Source organism: Paramormyrops kingsleyae, chromosome 5, assembly GCF_048594095.1.
Source record: "Paramormyrops kingsleyae isolate MSU_618 chromosome 5, PKINGS_0.4, whole genome shotgun sequence".
Classification (NCBI taxonomy): domain Eukaryota; kingdom Metazoa; phylum Chordata; class Actinopteri; order Osteoglossiformes; family Mormyridae; genus Paramormyrops; species Paramormyrops kingsleyae.
In genome coordinates, this window is record NC_132801.1 from 5,354,480 (window position 1) to 5,373,892 (window position 19,413).

The window sequence follows — 19,413 nt, forward strand, 5'->3', positions numbered from 1 at the left end:
TGACCCCACCTGGGACCGAAATTCTTTTAGCTGCAGGCTCTCTCTGTTCCAGTTCAGATACACAATAATGTGCATTTTTGGAGGTGGCCCCATCAGAGGGATGACTAACTGCAGTAAGTAGCATACAGTACCAGTCAGAAGTTTGGACACACCAAGCCACCTAAAAAGGAAAGGAATCGTGTTGTGTCACATGACCTGGCCACCTGACCCAAACTCAGCAGAGATGGTTCTGGAGGAGTCTGACCAGAGACTGAGGGCAAAGCGGCCACTGAGTGCTCAGCGTGTCTGTGGGACCTCCTTCAGGACGGCTGGTAAAGCATCCCAGGAGGCCGCCTCATGGAACTGGCTTAGAGGAGACAGCAGGGGCAGCCAGTCCCTGGGGCAGTTGGGGTTAAGGGCTCAATGGCGGGATCATTCTGCCGACCACGGGACTCGAACCGCCAACCTTCTGAGTGCCAACCAACAGAGCTGCTCCCCAACTTTTTTATATTTAATCCTGTTTTGCTCAGTGCATAATTCCACACGTGTTGCTTTATAGTTTTGATGTCTTTATTCTAAAATGTAGAGAATTGTTCAAATAAACCTTTTGATGGGTAGGTGTGTCCAAACTTTTGATTGGTACTGTACATACAGAAACAAAGTCTGAGAGACGTAGATGAGGTCGGGGGTCCCCTGATCCCGAAGCCGGCGTGTGTGTTCGTGGCGAGTAGCCTGGTAACGCAGCAGCTCAGAGATAACGACCCGTCACACCAAAGGAAGCGGGAGAAGGAGAGGACCCAAGCGTCTGAGCTGAGCACGTGATCTGTAGGACGGCACGAAGTTGTTGAGCGTCTGTGTTTTGTGACTTGTGGGGTCGAGGGGTGAATTGTGATTCCCCGAGTGCCTGTGCCTTTCAGTCTTCGTCTCGCTCGCGGGCCGCGCTTGTGACTCTCGCTCTCCTCTCTCCCCAGCTCTCCTGCTGCTCTACGACGTCACCAACAAATCGTCTTTTGACAACATGCAGGTAGGACGGGCACTGCCTAGGGGCTTGACGAATGGGCCGCGTCGCATCGCTGCCCCCGCAGGCCGGGGTGGGTGATGCCTGACAGGATGAGCTTTTTTTTCCTACAGAAACTTTCAGGGACAAATATGAACACTTTTTCTAACAGTATTAACTTTTACAGGACTTCCTGACCCAGACAGTATAGTTTTCCTGCTAGATATTCCGCTGGTAGTCTTGTAGTATGGTCTAGGTGACTGTGCCCAAAGATTGGTATCACTCAGACATGGGACACCACAAACGGTCCCACCTGTCCCCTTTGGTTCCGTATTTGTTTGTGTGCTTGTGGCTTGATTGTATGAAGAACCTGAACGAGATGCCGGCTAAATCAGGTTCGCTTTTCTAAACTTCCCGTCCACTGAATGCTGCGGTGAGCATCACCCTGACAGAGTGCAGTTTACAAGTACAGCAGCCATGCATGATGATCCATCGTGGTTCCTATGGGGTCACACTGGTTATGGATGGGTCAAGATGTCGGTTGCCAGATCTGGCGCAAGGTGATAACCGTGATGCAGGCTTCTCTACCTGACTGGCTTTGGTAATAGAGGTAAACACTGGGGTATCAGTTACGACACAGGCGGCTGCCTAGGGTGCTATTCTCTGAGGGAATGTTGACTTAGCAAGCCAATTTCACTTAGTCTCCAACAGGGGGCGCCGGTGGTGAAACTGGCCCTGGGCGTGCGTGCGTGTGTGTGTGTGTGGGGGGGGGGTCCTACAGGTACGCCGATCTCAGTCCAGATGGCCTGCCGGTGCCATATGATCTGTCCGGCTGCGTGCTTCACTGCATTTCCCACCTGTGATGGGTCGGGCCTCCGAGGCGGGTGAGTCAGACGCTGACTCTGCTCTGCCGGGGCGGCCTCAGGTCAGGCCCGGGCCTCCGAGGCGGGTGAGTCAGACGCTGACTCGGCTCTGCCGGGGCGGCCTTAGGTCAGGCCCGGGCCTCCGAGGCGGGTGAGTCAGACGCTGACTCGGCTCTGCCGGTGTATCCGCAAGCTTCTCCTGAAGATCGGCAGTCTGCTCCCGTATACTTCTCTCTCACTGACTGGGAGACATCTTGGTTTTTTGGATGTTGAGTGAGGTAAACATCTCCCCCCACCCTCCCGGGGTGTCTCCCAGGCCCATGCACTTTACCCCCCCCCCCCCCCCCCCATTTACAAATATTTCACACCTTCAAGGGGTCAGCAAAAGTGACCAGACCACAGACTTATATATGGGCGTGCCCACAGAGGCACTGGCCAGAGCTGAAAGCTGATTGGCCCTCCGAGTGCCCATCCTCCAATCAAACACTGATTCAAAACACATAATTAGCTAATAACTTGGTCATTCTTATGACCTCCACCTTTAAAAAAATAAAATAAAAATAAAAATCCTGGAGTTGCCGGAGGTTAAGCATCTACACAGCCTTCGGTGATGAGATGTGGCACTTCTTAGAATTTAGTGATCAGTGATGACACAGCACACAACAACGAAATGTGTCCTCTGCATTTAACCCATATGTGACATCTTGACATAGCAGGGGGCAGCTAATTCAGCACCCAGGGAGCAGTGCTTCGGGGCGGTACCTTGCTCAGGGTACCTCAGTGGTACTTTGCTGGTCAGGGATTCGAACCAGCAATCTTTTAATTACAGGTGCGCTTCCCTAAGCATTAAGCCACCTCTGCCCCGCTTTGAACCCTTGTCCCGCATCGCCTCTTCCCATTACACTGTGCGCGCCTCATCTTAACCATATTAGTAGCTTTCCATTCCCAGATTCCAGCATGGCTGTGAAATCTAGGAAATCACGTGCACATTTTTCATTAGCATGCAATGAAATGCATATACAGACAATAAGACGTAGTACTGGTTTGAAGTGTTCCCCAGCGACTGTCAGATTTTAGTCCAGTGCTGTGTATTAAAATAGTCCTCGAGTTTGGCCTTATCTTCGCCCCTCAGAATTTGAGATTAACATCTCTGAACAGCTCAAGGATCAGCAGACTTGTTGAAGTTTTTCTCATCTCGCTTGAAGCGTGGCTCGAGAAAGTTGCGTTTTATCTTACTCCATCGTCGCCGGGTTTGTCCGTACCCGGTTCCGAGGGCCAGCGTAGCTCACTGCCTGACACTGTGTGTGTGTTTGTGTAGATTATATTTATATTACATTGTGGGGACCAAATGTCCCCCCACAATGTGATAAAAACCTGTTATTTTGATGTAGTGGGGACCATTTTTCAGGTTCCCACAAAGATCTGTAAATGCAATCAAAAAACTAAAAATTTTAAAAGTCTTGTGTTTTGTTTGGTTACTTATGGTTAAGGTTGGGGCTGGGTAGGGGGTTAAGGGTGTCATGTTGGGATTAGGGTTTTCCCGATAGAAATGAATGGAGAGTCCCCACAAAGATATAATTACAAACCTGTGTGTGTGTTTCATCGTTATAGTACGAATGTGGCCCCCATCGCCAAACCTGATTGGTCTGTGTCGTTGAACCTGATTGGCTCCCGTGCTGTTCCCACTTTATTCAGCTCCCTTTCATTTCCAGGCATCTGCAGCTATTGAAGTTTCTGAGGATCTAATTAAGTGCCGTTATTTCTTGTCCTGGCCTGGTGCAAGCATGCGCGCACACACGCACACACACACACACACACACACACACACACACACACACACACACACACACACACACGCGCACGCACACACAGGTGGGGGCATTCGGAGCCCGGGCTAGCGGATCTCTCTCACTTCCCCAGGCAGCAGGAGAGACATCTGGGAATGTCGTTCTGCGATAAGGCCGCATTATTATTTAAATGTCAGGTCGAAGCCCCCAGAGGCGAGTGATCAGAGTGTGTTTGGCTGGGGGGTACGGACACCCCACCAGGCATAGCTGCCTGGTCCCCCCCCCCCATTTTTCTTCCTTCTCCTCCTTGCTGTTTCCATTCTGTCATTGGTGGCTATTTCGGAATCACGGAGTGGTTTTGCATAACAAGTCCCCCCCCCCCCCCCCCCACAATGGGCGGGGAGTGATGGAGGATCGACTGAATCCCAGGCCTCCTGCTGTTTGAACGGAAGCCAACCCCCCCACACACACACACGCTCGCACGCACACACACACACACACACACACACACACACACACACGGTTTCCATGGCTCCCGTTGTTCCGCTAGTTTGGAAAGCAGAGGTGCGAGTCACGTTGCTCGCCGCATGACACACTCACGGGTTCGGTCGCCGTCGGAAACGGGGCCCCGCCCCTCTTTCAGCCGAGTGCTCTCACCCTGACGATGGAGGCTTTGGAGGGAAATGTCACCTTCTCGGCATGATTACAAACAGGTGACTTAGTGTTTAAGGAAATGTCAAGGCTGTGGGTTCAGTCAGAAGGTTTTGGGTTCAAATCCCAGAAGATCACTGAAGTAGGATGGCAGTTAACCTGACGTCCCACCTAGACTGTACACAGTTAAATATTGTCAGATGGGGAGAGGAGTGTGGACCATTCCTGTATGGGACAATTTCCCATTCAGTGTAATTATCAGTAAAATAAAGCAGTGCCCCCCCCCCCCCGAAAACCTCTGTCCTAGCTTGGTAATCCCTGAAAGATCAGCAGCTGACCCTGCCTGCCCACCCCAATCCTGCAGATGAGGGCGACATGGTCCATCGCACGCTGTTAATTTGGGGGCGGCATCGGATGTGTCTGTGATCTTCTGGGGCCCTTGGAGGAAGGATGTGGCCCAAGCCGGCGGGATTTACAGAGCAGACTCTCCTGTGGCACTCTCCTCCTCCTCCTCCTCCGAGTTTTGGAGTGGATGGGACTTATTTTAAAAGCCGCCTGCGTTGTATGTAATTAAAATGCCACTGGATACGGGGGTGAGACTCGAGCTGGAGCTGCGCAGCGGCGCCTGAGGTATCGGGTTTGAATCGCGGTGTCGTCTGCGCTCGAGGAAGAGTCCTCCAGTGAATATGCTCCGGCAGCAAGCCTTCTGGTGAATCTCGCACTCACACAGAGCTGTGGTTCCCAACCAGGTCCTCCACGCCCCCCCACCTGCATGGCCGCGTGATCAGGGGCGTTATGATTAGCTGACAGGTGAGGTTGGGTGCGTAGGTGGTGGAGAGTCCTGGAAATACGGAGGGGGGGGGGGGGTTGGGATCGTGGGTCCATCTGTCATCAGGAGCTGCTGGGTGTGATTCCCGATCTTCCGGTCGGGATGGCAGCCAGGGAGAGACATAGCTGCCGGCTCCCCCCCCCCCCCCGTATAAGGCCTCAACTGGATTCACATATGGGGCAGGGGCGACGGATCGGGAGGTTGGAGCTTTATTTGTCATGGTGCATGTGACTTAGAGCACAATATAGAAGCAGCTTCCATAACGTATAAATAACTTACAGACATTAATACATACTTGCGTATTTGCATACGTTATAGTAAGTGTGTGTGCGTGCGTGCATGTGCGTGCGCGCAGTCGGCCCTCTGTACCCACGGCGGATTGGTTCCAGCCCCCCCCCCAACCCCCGCAGATACCAAAATCCGCAGCGAATGCTCAATCCCTTATTACAAATTGCCGCAGTATTTGCATATGAGTTGCTCCCATTCTCCTGTATAGTTTAAGTCGTCTCTATATTACCTATAATCCCTAATACAATACAAATGTTTTGTACATTGTAGTCATACTGCAATGTTTGTGGAATGATGACAAGAAAGACATCTGTACCGACATATCATGGACTGTCGGTCTCTCTCACATGCGCACAGACATACTCATCGACACCCAGAACTACAAATCACTGAATGAGCATATATTGGTCCACCCCCAACCCCCCACCCCCCGCCCCTTTTTTTGTGACTGATGACATTTTAGCCTTGGAGGAAAATAAGAGAGTATCCTTGTGCTTTACAAATAAAATTATTATTATTATTATTTATTTTTATAGGTGGACTATGTATTTACTCATCAGTAGACTGTGTTTACACATCACTGACCTCATTTACTCATTAGTAGATTATATTTACATTTTAATGGGCTGTGTATTTTTTCATCAATAGACTTTGTATTTGCTCATCAGTACTGCGTATTTACTCATTAATGTGCTGTGTATTTGCTCATCGTCACACTGCGTATTTACTCATTAATGTGCTGTGTATTTGCTCATCGTCACACTGCGTATTTACTCATTAATGTGCTGTGTATTTGCTCATCGTCACACTGCGTATTTACTCATTAATGTGCTGTGTATTTGCTCATCGTCACACTGCGTATTTACTCATTAATGTCCTGTGTATTTGCTCATCGGCACACTGCGTATTTACTCAATGTGCTGTGTATTTGCTCATCGGCACACTGCGTATTTACTCATTAATGTGCTGTTTATTTGCTCATCGGCACACTGCGTATTTACTCATTAATGTGCTGTGTATTTGCTCATCGGCACACTGCGTATTTACTCATTAATGTGCTGTGTATTTGCTCAATCGGCGCACTGTGTATTTACTCGTGCTGTTTATTTGCTCATCGGCACACTGCATATTTACTCATTAATGTGCTGTTTATTTGCTCGTCAGTAGACTGTGTATTTACTCGTTAATGGACTGTGTATTTACTGTAGTTATTCCTCCCCAGACAGTGTGTACTGTACAGCATTCAGAAGTACATCCCCTTCGTCCCTGCGCCCGCCCGCATGACCCTGCCCGTCCCTGGCTTAGTGATTAATCTGATCACGGTTAGCTGGGCTCAGGCCGGACGGCTGGCGTTAAATGGATCACGCCCCCACTGCCCCCTGCCATTCCGCAGTGTTCGTTAGTTTGGCAGCGCAGGGTGATTGCAGTGTGCGCGACACCCTGGGGGGTGTCCGAGAAACACAGCGGCGTGGGACTTGTTTACTTATGGAAGTTTGCAGGCGCTGAGCTCCCCTCCAGTCGCACCCGGGGCCGTAGCCCTTGTTAGCGCAATCCCAGCAATAACCAGCATGAGAGCCCACACTGCACGTACAGCCGGTCCACCATAAGCGCCTGGTCTGCAGGTTTAGGACAGATGGGGGGGGTGGGGGGCAAGCAGAATGATTGATAGACTCGGTGCCACTTGGCGTTTCTTCGTTTTTTCTTAAATTGACAGGGTTTCTGTCACTTTGATTTTGTCTCAGTCCCATGCAAGTGAGATAACAGCTTCACGCCTCAGAAAGTTTGCTGCGTTGAACAAGTATTTATAATTTGCAGTTTTTTTTTCTACTTTTCTTTCACCAGACAGAACATTCTTCCTTCATCCCCTGATACCATCCCCTTCTCCGTATCGCTACCTGGGATGCGGTGCGGATTGGACTCCGTGGCTGATCACTGGACCCGTCTTTACCGGTGCCTGATTGTAAAGTCAGAGCCGAGGGCATCTGACTGATGCCTGTTTCGTTGCGTTCATTCAGACTTCCCTCCTTTTCTTGGGTCCTGCCGTTCTCTGTTTCAGACTCAGGGTCACAGCCACAGTCAGCGGGGAGACACTTTACGCGTGACGTCAGTGAAACGCCACTGTAATGCTGCTCTTCAATACTGTAATGCTGCTCTTCAATACTGTAATGCTGCTCTTCAATACTGTAATGCTGCAGAGCAATTACAGTAGCTGACACTCGACAAGTAAACCTCTACTTTGTAAAACAGCTTCAATCCTGCACTCATCAGCAACACAAACAAATTCAAGCCTTTTGATTCAGTGGCACTAGTAGTTTGTTTAAAGACTGACATTGTCCCTGGTCGCGATATTCCCTTTGATGCCGTCTGTCGTCTTATGTGCTGAGCAGAGGTATAAAATGTGCCAGCTGACTGCACTAATGTACAGACATTCCAAACTATACACAAGGAGTCCCTCAGCATATAAACCTCAGCTATTAGGGTTGTTCCTGTGCTAAATCCGACACGCGCTCACAGACACGCGCTCACAGACACGCGCTCACAGATGTGTGCACGGTGATGTACAACATGGCCTGAGACGAGGCGGACACCTTCAGGGCTTCGTGTCACCAGGATGGATGGATGTTGGCTGAGGTCCCACCCACAGTGGCTTATCTATCCAATAAACACCAAGCGCTTATCTAAGGAAACCAATCAGAAGTGAGCAGCCACCACTGAAGGATGCCAGTGGAGACGGCGTTATCGGTTAGCTTAGCATGCCGGCCGCAGCGCCGCGTTTTTGCAGAGAGCGATTACCGCGTGGCAGGGTGGCTGGCTGCAGATCCGGAGCGTTAACCGCTTTGACTTTTCAAAGTTTGCATTGGTGCTCATTAGCTTCTTGACTTCCCCGTGCATATGCATATGGGCTGTCCGTGGGTCAGTTAGACCATGTGATAAACATCAATACTGCATGTAACCATCTTACCATGAACAGCATGTGCGCTAATGTGAATTTGTTATGGTTTGAACTGGCTGCTTAGGCAGAGAGTACTGCTATTCCAGTGGTGAGGGAGTGTTCTATTGAGGCGGCTGGGTGAGTTCGGGGGGGATCCAATAAAGAGACCCTGCCTCAGAGATACCTGTCATTTCCTGTCTTTCCCAGCTGCTGGTCTTCATTGAGGGTGGTGCTTTCAATATGCTTTGGTTTGGGACGGCTAGAGGACGTGTTCATCACGGAGACAGAATGCATCGAACCACAACCGTAGGGACATGACCGTTCAGCAAAGGGACCATGACTCCGCCTCCTTGAGTCTAGGCCCGCCCACCTATGACATCACCACGTTCTGTGTCCATGTGCCGGGGCTGCTGTTCACGCACAGAGCGGCTTTGATGGCGAGACGGTGACCCGAGCGTGGAGCGTGACCCGATGCAGGAGCGTGGAGAAGAGCGGGAATCGCATGGGGGGTGGGCGAGGAGCGCGTCAGCCAGCTGTATAAGATTCTAACAGGTCTGGATGCTGTTCAGCCAAACTTTCGCTTCAAAGCCCTAATTCAAGAATCTGCAGCCACATTTGGAAGCTAGTGAGGCTTAGTTTGGATCTGCGAGAGAGTCTGATCAACGGGCTAGTGCAAGATAAAACCTTCAGTTCCTTCAAATCTGAACTTGACAAGATCCTGCCAACTTTAAATTATTAGTTTGATTCCCTCCAAGCGAGCTCGATGGGCCGAATGGCCTCCTCTCGTTTGTAACTTTCTTATGTTCGGGCCACCGACACGCCCAGTGTGACGTGTTTTCACCCCAGCGCCCATAGGGCGCCCCCTGCTGGCGCGGCGCTGCCCTGCTCACCTCGGTCCTCTCTACCCCGCACACACAGTAATACACAGAAACATAACCCCCCCACTCTGATTCATACACTGTTTGAATTCCCCCCCCCCCCCACTTCTTTACACCCCCCAGAAATAAAAACTTTGTTTGGCCTTGAATGCCTGAGTGCTGTTGTGGAATAATTAGGAGATCTGTGGAGATTTCTGCAAAGACCATCTTTATTCATGTGGGGGCGTAACAGCCCCCCATGCCCACTGGGAGTGAACACACCTAGAAATATTTGTTATAGATATTTATACAGCGGGAAGCACAGATCAGCAATGTGACCTAACCTAATGTTCCGTTACTAGGGGCGACTCTCTCAGAACACAATGTCCTTGTAAATAAAACAGTATCCCAGTCGTAGTTACAGAAACCCAGCACTGCCAGGGCTCGTCCCGGCTGGCCTTGGTACCGTCTCCCCACTGTCTTTTCACTGCTTTCTCTCTGTTCTCTTCCTCCTTTCCACGTCGCTCGTCACTCAGTCGTGTCTTTATGTTTCGCCTTGTTTTAACCATTTACGCTCCCCTGGAGTGAAGCAGATTATCATCCGCGCAACCCTTCTAAAATCGAATCAGTTTTATTTGGCACAGTCAGTTATACAGTGTGCAGTGAAATGTTCGGCTGCCTAGATCCAAGCTATAATGTGTTAAGCATAAAGAGACAAAACATCAAACAATCATAAATAATGTGCAGTTGGCAGTAAAGTGTCAGGTCATGTAAATAAGTGTTTATATATGTACAGTGAGTGCATGTGGCGATGGGCATCGCTACGCAGTGCTGCAGTGATGTGTGTTGCAGTGGTTAATTCTGTGTCTGATCAGATTGGACCCCAAGATCAGCAGCATGGTTTCCCTGTTGGGCCCCTGAATGAGGCCCTTAAACCCCCAATTATTTTCTCAAAAAATATGTTACTTTCATCCAAAGCATTTGCTAAAGAAATGAAATGTGATGCAACATGTAATTTTTAAGCATAGATCCGAGGGACTGTCCTCATTAAGGATACAGATTCGCTGGAAATTGAGCTCCCCCCACTGACTGAACCCCCGCCACCCCTGAAACACTTATGGGTCAGATCCCACACCTTGCTGGGACCTGTTTGCAATTCATTGCTCTCCTTTGTTTCCCATTTTCTTTTTCCCCATTTGACTTTTTGTCAATTAGGAAAATGGATTTTCTGTTTCTCTTGTTGTCCCTCGTCGGGAGGAGGAGGAGGGCTGGGGAGGAGGGGAGGAGCAGGAGGGCTGGGGAGGAGCAGGAGGGCAGGCAGGAGGGCTGAGGAGGAGGGAGGAGCAGGAGGGCTGGGGAGGAGGGCAGGGAAGAGGGCTGAGGAGGAGGGCTGAGGAGGAGGGCAGGGAGGGAGCCGGTGGATCAGCCGCCTGATACGAGCGCTTTGGCTCACGCCGCTCACTGTCCTCTATTTGCTTTCTGCTGTTGTTTTTCCTCTTTCTTTGAGGTGACCCCTCTGACCCTCCAAGATGTCACGTCAGTCCTTCCTGGCTCTTAGAAAGGTCCTCGTTATCATCCCTGACACAAGTCCTCTTCAGTCAGCCCCACTGCAGTGACATTTAGGAAATTGCCATCGATTTGGACGATGGTACCAGGTGCAGTTTTGATGGCATTTGGTTTGAGGCTTTGCACCCAAACTTAAAAACTCTTAGTCATAGGACTGGTTGGGTCTGCATTTCACACTGCCCCCTGTCTGTTTGTTGGCGTAACTGCACCATTCACTGTGGTGCCAAGGGAGACGGAGGAGGCTAGAGGTTCGAGGCCCAAGTATGGAATCATCAACTAAGGGTCTAAATGCTGGATGAGTATAACTCCATCCCCTCCCTGTTTCCGTACCTCTAATACTCGTATGTCAAGGGTAGCATCATGTGACCAGTAGCCCAGCCAGTGCCTGAAACCTAGAATGAATGAGTTACATTATAATTAAGGAGTCAATACCAGTGAAATTTCAGGATTTCCGATACCCGATTTGATACCATGGTGGTAAATCAAAAACAAAACAATAAATCCAACGAACTTCAACGTTCAGTCCTTTGTTAAAAACATCAGTAACACTTTACTTGTGGGAGCACAAATAATAGCATTATGCTGTTACTTATGTAATAAATAACCACAAACTAAGTCTGTTATATAATGATCTTGCGTTCGTTCATCATTAATGAATCATGATATTTTTTTCAAGCAGTTACTGGATTTATTACTGGATTTGTTCATTTGGTAGATCTTTGTGAACCACCGAAGGAACAAGTCATGAATAACACAAGTGAAATACTGATCTCATGTTTGTTCATCATTAAGAAATCGTAACATATGTTTTGCTCATGATTTGTACTTCAGTAGTAACTAAGTATTTGTCCCCTGTCAAGTAAATTGGTACTAAAACATTGAGCAGCATATAGCCTTCAGTTATTTAGAACAAACAATATTGTGTTTAAAATACAAACAACTTTTATCACACAACATTCCAGTTGCAGTACCAGAGACATGAAAAAAATAATAGGTATAATAAAATGAAAATAAACATTAAATAGAACTAGATAAAATTAACATTTTATAATAACTGTTAACATGTAGCCTTCAAGTATTTAAAATATTACTGTGCATAAAATACAAGCAATCGAGTTTTATGGCGCAGCAATAGCAGTGTCCAGCCGAACCGTCAAACAAACAGATAAATAAATCAAACAAACAAATAAATACAGAAGGTACAGATTCCAATAAGAACAGCGACCAGCCCCGAGCTGCCATATAGCCTTAAAATAAGAGAAGTGGAGGAACTTCCGGAAACGTCTCGCTCGAACTATCCTGCTGTACATAAAAATAGCAACACAATGCATCAGTATGATTATGTGCTTCCATTTTTATGGGGATGGCAGATTCCTATAAGCATAGCATCAGTTTTCTTTGGCAGTTGAAGGTTTTTAGAAAGGAACGTCATGAAAGAACGAAGAAATGGCATTTGGGGAGTATCCCGGCTAAGCGAAATGTTTTTAATAAAACAAAGCAAAATAAACAAACATTATGGCATCCCACAAACTATACAGTAAAGGTAGTTTTTATGTGCGCAAGTAACACTTTCAGAAATCGGTTTGTGATCTATTAAAATTTTGTGACTGTCAGGATTTAAACCAGACCGTGTTTATGAGCGTAGCACAGCTGGTTCAGCGGGGGGGGGGGGGGGGGGGGGCATTATAGAGGGGAACTAGAACACTTGTAGGTGTATTTGCTGATCCCTTCAGGTCTGGAAGAAATATCCCCGGTTGGAAATCCGGTGCCGCCATATTTTAAGAATTTTCGCAGTGGTTAGTACTGTCGCGTCATACCTCTGGGACTGGGGGGGTTTGAATATATGTGGACTTTGCATGTCCCCCCACGCCCCGTGACGGCGTCCTGTCCGGGGCACGTCCCCCCGCGTGACTGTGACTCTACTGGATATGTACTTACAGAAGAGCAGCAGAAGAATTAGATCTATTATTATACAGCATCAGCCGTCTACTGGCGTCTAGTGGTCGCTTTTTATGGGATTATTATTATTATTAGTCTTTTAATGTCAGAGTATGACACAGAATTCTCAGAAGGAGCTAAATGTTTTGCGTGATTTGATGTCTGGGTTCTGCCGTGTTTAAGATGCTAGATGCTTCGCATGTTGCGTTAAGCCCTCGACTGAAACACCGCTGTCCTGCTCACCGCCGATTGGTCCGATCACCCTGCGAATCCCGGCGCTGGTTTGGTCCAGTTCCTGCCGGCATTTTCGGAGGGACAGTCCCCGTCATCCTGCCTCCCAGGACAGGAGAAGCATGTCCTCCTGGTGGATGGATTTACCTCCTCTCAGGATGAACGAGAAGGTCCCTCCAACCTCTGCAATTAGGTTTTAGGAGAGTGTGTCCCCCCCCCGCCACGAGGAAGAGGAGCCCCCCGGGTTTGAGAGGAGCGTGACCAAAAGCAGACAGCAGTGCATGCTGGGAAATGAGCCCATTCCCGCTGAGACGGCGTGGGGGTTCGAGGGCTGAGCGGCAGCTTGGAATCTGTCAGTGTCCCTCCGTGGTGGTGACGCTCGCGTGGGTGGGGTGACAGCGGGGACAAGCCAAGGCGTGTGTGTGACAGACAGAGCGCCACATGGGACGGTCTTATTAGTGAATGACATGAAGGTTCGATCTGCATGAGACCCTGTTACCTCCAGGTCTCCAGGCGAGTGCCCGGCAAGCAGTTAATAAAGATTAAAATTCAAATTAACACTGATTTCCATCCATCCATCCATCCTTCCATCTTTTCATCATCCAGCTGCTGTACTTGAGGCCTCACTTAGTGTAGTGGTAGTTTTTGGCCTATAGGGGCCGCCAAACCTCAGGGGCCCCAGGCAAATGGGTGATTTTAGTGGCAGTAAACACCACCGGTGCCTGGATAAGGGGTGTGGGGTTTAACATCGATTTGTGTTCTGCTATTAAATGCAGTTTCCAGGTTTCTCTGGCAGAATTGCTTGGAGAAATAAAGTGAGCCTCTGGCGTTATCCGTATTTCTGCATGACTGGCTCCTAAAATGTGATCTAGTCTTCATCAAATTTATAATTAAATAAAGACAGATTTATTTAGCCAACAACCATTGCAGTCCGCAACAGGCTGCTGTTAAGGATGATTAATTAGGGTGAGACTTGATGGGGGGCCTGTACAGTCAAACCGGGATGCTCCTTTGTGTGTGTGTGTGTCTGTCCCAGCAGATTGGGGATCAGCCACCCCCCCCCCCCCCCAGGCCATTGGACGCTTCATTTGAAGCCCGGGGCCCCTGTCACTTTTCGCCGGGGGGGGGAGCCTTCGTCCACTGTTTAGCGACAGCGGACTCATCCCAGAACATCCTACGGGAGACGACCTAGATTCTCGTCGTTTTGTTTTCTGTGCTGTTTTTGACGTGTTTGTCCTACCCAGTGGAAGACGTTATACTGTGAAATTCTGACTTTTTCATACATATTGATGATGTTCAGTTTTTTCCTTTTATAGTTTTATAGAGTTTTGCGCGTAAATATGTTCTCTTGAGCTCTGGGCTCGCTTGATCAGCCTGCTTGAGAAACTCTACGTGCAAGCCCTTTGGTTGTGCCATCATCTGAGCACAATACATTATTCTGAGTTGAGTCTGCAATTGGAGGCTGTTCTTCCAAGCTGACTTGCTCTGGGATCGCTTGATTAGCCTGAACAGGCTCTGAACTTGGATCTCATATTGTATTGCCTTGCTCTGGGCTCGCTTTATTAGCCTAAATGACAAAGCATGTTAACATCTGTGCACAATTGATTATCATGAACAGTATCAGAGACTGAAGGATGTCTTGCCAATATGTGGAGGTCCGGGCTCGGTTGATTGAGTTCGGATCTCACTTCACATTACTGTGTTCTTGGCTCATCTCATCATCCTTCGATGACAGTTAAATTTTAGACGACATGCAATGCAGTCATGCTCTGGGCCCATCTGATTAGCCTGAGCTATTTATGTGACAGAGGGATCCGGTAGGTGCCTATGGGTGGTTAGCCTGCCTGGGTGCTCCACACGATGGCGCTATGACAGCACTTCGCCTACGCTGGCGTCCTCTGCTCCTTACGTCCACTTACGTCTCCCCTCTGTTCAGTTTCTGTTTTGCCAGAGACATATTTTTATCTGATTCCGTGAAACCTTCACGATCACGTTCCTCTGTAATTGCGATGCTTCTGACTTTCCTAGTGCCTTTTCACATCTCCACGACACTCCCATGCACGCCTGCTCCACGACACTCCCTTGCACGCGCGCTTTTGTTCCCAGAAGTGGTTAGACGGCAGATGTGGTTGGGGTTAGCAGGCCGCAGTAAGTAAACTTTACTTTTTAAGTGCCTTTCGCAGACAAAGCAGCCACGAAGCGCTGTACAAAACTAAAATGCAAAAACAAAAACATAAAACAAAACAGAGAAAACACATAAAACCTATTTAAAAAAGACAAAACACGATTTCACTAGATCAGCTCACATTTTACCAAAAACCTGAAAAAAAGCTACCCTTTAATACATTCAACAGAATCTGCAAGACGCAGCAATGGCGGAAGATAACTTTAAATGGCGGATCACTACGTGTTTTAAGTTCTGTTTGAGGAACAACAATGAGTCCCTGATCAGAGGAACTTAGAACACGACCAGCCGAATAGGGATGTACCAGGTCCGTTATGTACTGCGGGGCCTGACTATGTAAGGCTCTGAATGAAAGGACCAATACAGTGGTACCTCAGTTCTCGAACTCATTAGAACTCGAATTTCTTAAAAGTTGAACCAACCAGTTCGGAAAAAAAGTCTCAGATCTGAGTCTCAGAAGTCAAACCGTGAACGCCGACCTAAGATAACATGTGCGCACGGAAATTAGTCACGCGGCACGTCTCTCAGCGGAAACAAAGAGTAACGCTTCAGTCTCAGCCTCGCATTCGCTGTGATAGCATCGTGCATGTTTACACTAACTGAATACATATATTTAGACAGTAAAAATACATTTAGACAATGATGGACAGTAACAGTAATTATTATATAATAAAATACATTTAAAAATAGATTTCTTATTCATCCATCCATCCATCCATCATCTGCCGCTTGTCCGGGGTTCGGGTCGCGGGGGCAGCAGCTTCAGGAGAGGCACCCAGACCTCCCTCTCCCCAGCTACCTCCACCAGCTCCTCGGGGGGGACACCGAGGCGTTCCCAGGCCAGCTGAGAGATATAATCCCTCCAGCGAGTCCTGGGCCTGCCCCGGGGCCTCCTCCCTGTAGGACATGCACGGAAAACCTCTCCGGGTAGCCGCCCAGGAGGCATCCGTACCAGATGTCCAAACCACCTCAACTGGCTCCTTTCGACGTGAAGAAGCAGCGGTTCTACTCTGAGGCCCTCCCGGATATCCGAACTTCTCACCCTATCCCTAAGGGAGAGCCCAGACACCCTGCGGAGAAACCTCATTTCGGCCGCTTGTATTCACGATCTCATTCTTTCGGTCATTACCCATAGCTCATGACCATAGGTGAGGGTAGGGACGAAGATGGACCAATAGATCGAGAGCTTGGCTTTTTGGCTCAGTTCTTTCTTAGCCACAACGGACCGGTTAAGCGCCTGCAGAACTGCAGACGCCGCTCCGATCCGTCTATCCAGCTCCCGATCTCGCCTACCCTCACTCGTGAACAAGACCCCGAGATACTTAAACTCCTCCACTTGAGGCAGTACGTCTTCCCCAACCCGAAGAGGGCAAACCACCCGTTTCCGGCTGAGAACCAAGGTCTCGGACATGGAGGTGCTAATCCTCATCCCTGCCGCTTCGCACTCGGCTGCGAACCGCCCCAGTGCCTGCTGGAGATCCCCAGCAGATGAAGCCAACAGGACGACATCGTCTGCAAAAAGCAGCGAGGCAATCCTGAGGTCACCAAACTGGACACCCTCGACGCCTTGGCTGCGCCTAGAAATCCTGTCCATAAATATGATAAACAGGACCGATGACAAAGGGCAGCCCTGGCGGAGCCCAACACGCACCTGGAACCCGTCCGACTTATTGCCGGCAATGCGGACCAAGCTTCTGCTCCGTTCGTACAGGGACCGGATCGCCCACAACAGTGGACCCCGGACCCCATACTCTCGAAGCACCCCCCACAGAGCACCTCGGGGAACCCGGTCGTAAGCCTTTTCCAAATCCACAAAACACATGTAGACTGGATAGGCAAACTCCCAGGCCCCCTCCAGTACCCCTGCAAGGGTATAAAGCTGGTCCAGTGTTCCACGACCAGGACGAAAACCGCATTGTTCCTCCTGAATCCGAGATTCGACTATCGATCTCACCCTCCTCTCTAGTACCCTGGAATAGACCTTCCCAGGGAGGCTGAGAAGTGTGATCCCCCTGTAGTTGGAACACACCCTCCGGTCCCCTTTCTTAAATAAGGGGACCACCACCCCGGTCTGCCAATCCAGCGGCACTGTCCCTGACCTCCACACACTGTTGAGAAGGCGTGTCAGCCACGACAGCCCCACAACATCCAGAGCCTTCAGGTACTCCGGGCGGATCTCGTCCACCCCCGGGGCCCGGCCACCACGGAGTTGTTTAACCGCCGCGGCCACCTCAGCCTCAGTGATGGACAAGCCCCCCCCCCAGCACCCTCGGGCTCTGTGCCCTCAGATGTCTCAAAGGCAGTGTGCGTAGATGTATTTGAGGCAGGGTTGAGGAGGTCCTCAAAGTATTCCTTCCACCTCCGGATGATGTCCCCAGGTGAGGTCAACAGCCCCCCCCCCCACTATAAATAGTAGGAACCAGTAGCTGCTTCCCCCTCCTGATACTCCGGATGGTTTGCCAGAACCTTTTTGAGGCCGACCGAAAGTCACTTTCCATGGCCTCACCGAACTCCTCCCACGCCCGGGTTTTTGCTTCTGCGACCGCCCGAGCCGCGTTCCGCCTGGCCCGCCGGTACCCGTCAGCTGCCTCCGGAGACCCCCGGGCTAATAATTCCCGGTAAGCCTCCTTCTTCAGCTTCACGGCCCCCCTCACCTCTGGTGTCCACCATCGGGTACGGGGGTTACCGCCACGACAGGCACCGACCACCCTGCAGCCACAGCTCCGTACGGCCGCTTCCACAATGGAGGTCCGGAACAGTGTCCATTCAGACTCAATGTCCCCAACCTCCCCCGGCATGCAGTCGGAATTCTGCCGGAGGCACGAGTTAAAGCTCCAGCGAACAGGAGCCTCTGCCAGACGTTCCCAGCAGACCCTCACTATGCGCTTGGGCCTACCAGGTCTGACCGGCTTTCTCCCCCGCCACCTGAGCCAACTCATCACCAGGTGGTGATCAGTTGACAGCTCTGCCCCTCTCTTTACCCGAGTGTCCAAGACGGAAGGCCGCAGATCAGATGATACGATTATAAAATCGATCATCGACCTGTAGCCCCGGGCATGTTCGTACCATGTCCACTTATGGACACCCTTATGCTCGAACATGGTGTTCGTTATGGACAAACCATGCATTGCACAGAAGTCCAATAACAGAACACCACTCGGATTCAGATCAGGGAGGCCGTTCCTCCCAATCACCCCCTTCCAGGTCACACTGTCATTGCCCACGTGAGCGTTGAAGTCCCCCAGCAAAACGATGGAATCCCCCCGTGGCACACCAAATAGCATACCGCTAAGGGAATCCAAGAAGGCCGGGTACTCCGAACTGACATTCGGCGCATAAGCGCAGATGACAGTCAGAGACCTATCCCCGACCCGAAGGCGCAGGGAAACAGCCCTCTCGTTCACCGAGGTAAACTCCGATGTTAATGCACCGAGCTGTGGGGCCACCAATAGGCCCACCCCAGCCCGGCGTCGCTCACCCGCCGCAACTCCAGAGTAAAAGAGCGTCCAGCCCCTCTCCAGGAGATTGGTTCCAGAACCCAAGCCATGCGTTGAGGTGAGCCCGACTATATCTAGTCGATACCTCTCAACCTCACGCACAAGCTCAGGCTCCTTCCCCACCAGAGAGGTGACATTCCATGTCCCGAAAGCCAGTTTTGTCAGCCGGGGATCGGACCGCCAGGGCCTCCCTTGGCCGCCACCCGATCCACAATGCACCGAACCCCTGACATTCCCCTTGCGGGTGGTGGGCCCACCTGGGGACAGTCCCGCGTGCCTCTTTCGGGCTGTGCCCGGCCGGCCGGGCCCCACGGGCCAAGGCCCGGCCACCAGGCACTCGCCAACGGGCCCCTCCCCCAGGCCTGGCTCCAGGGTGGGGCCCCGGTGACCCTAGTCCGGGCGAGGGAAACGGGACTTTAGTTTTTGACCTTTTCATGGGGTTCTTTTGGATTGCTCTTTGTCTGGCCCCTCCCCTGGGACCTTTTTGCCTTGGGAGACCCTACCAGGGGCTATTGCCCCCGACAACCTAGCCCCCAGGTTCACGGAGGCATGCAAACCCCTCCACCACGATAAGGTGGCAATCCAAGGACTTAGCCTGTCTACACTGGCTTCCGGATTCCGGACTAATACACTAATACATTTAATTATAATAACATTGTTGTAGCGAGCGGGGACGGAACGGAGACAAAGGTGCAGACATCAGGGTATCGGGGAATATGGGGTTTAATTACAGGTAAGGCAGGCAAAACGCAGACGGACAATACAATGACCAGACTGGGGAAACAAACTGAAATGCGGACGAAATACAGAGGA

General features: G+C 50.3%; 1 protein-coding gene across 2 annotated transcripts in view; it reads left to right on the forward strand.

The window, feature by feature from the left end:
- Positions 1-19,413, forward strand: part of LOC111860604 (ras-related protein Rab-26) — a 54,875-nt gene that overhangs the window by 20,060 nt on the left and 15,402 nt on the right. For both annotated transcript variants that reach the window (XM_023844438.2, XM_023844437.2), the window contains exon 6: positions 951-1,003. In XM_023844438.2, the coding sequence (XP_023700206.1) occupies positions 951-1,003 (53 nt within the window). The remainder of the gene's footprint in view (positions 1-950; positions 1,004-19,413) is intronic.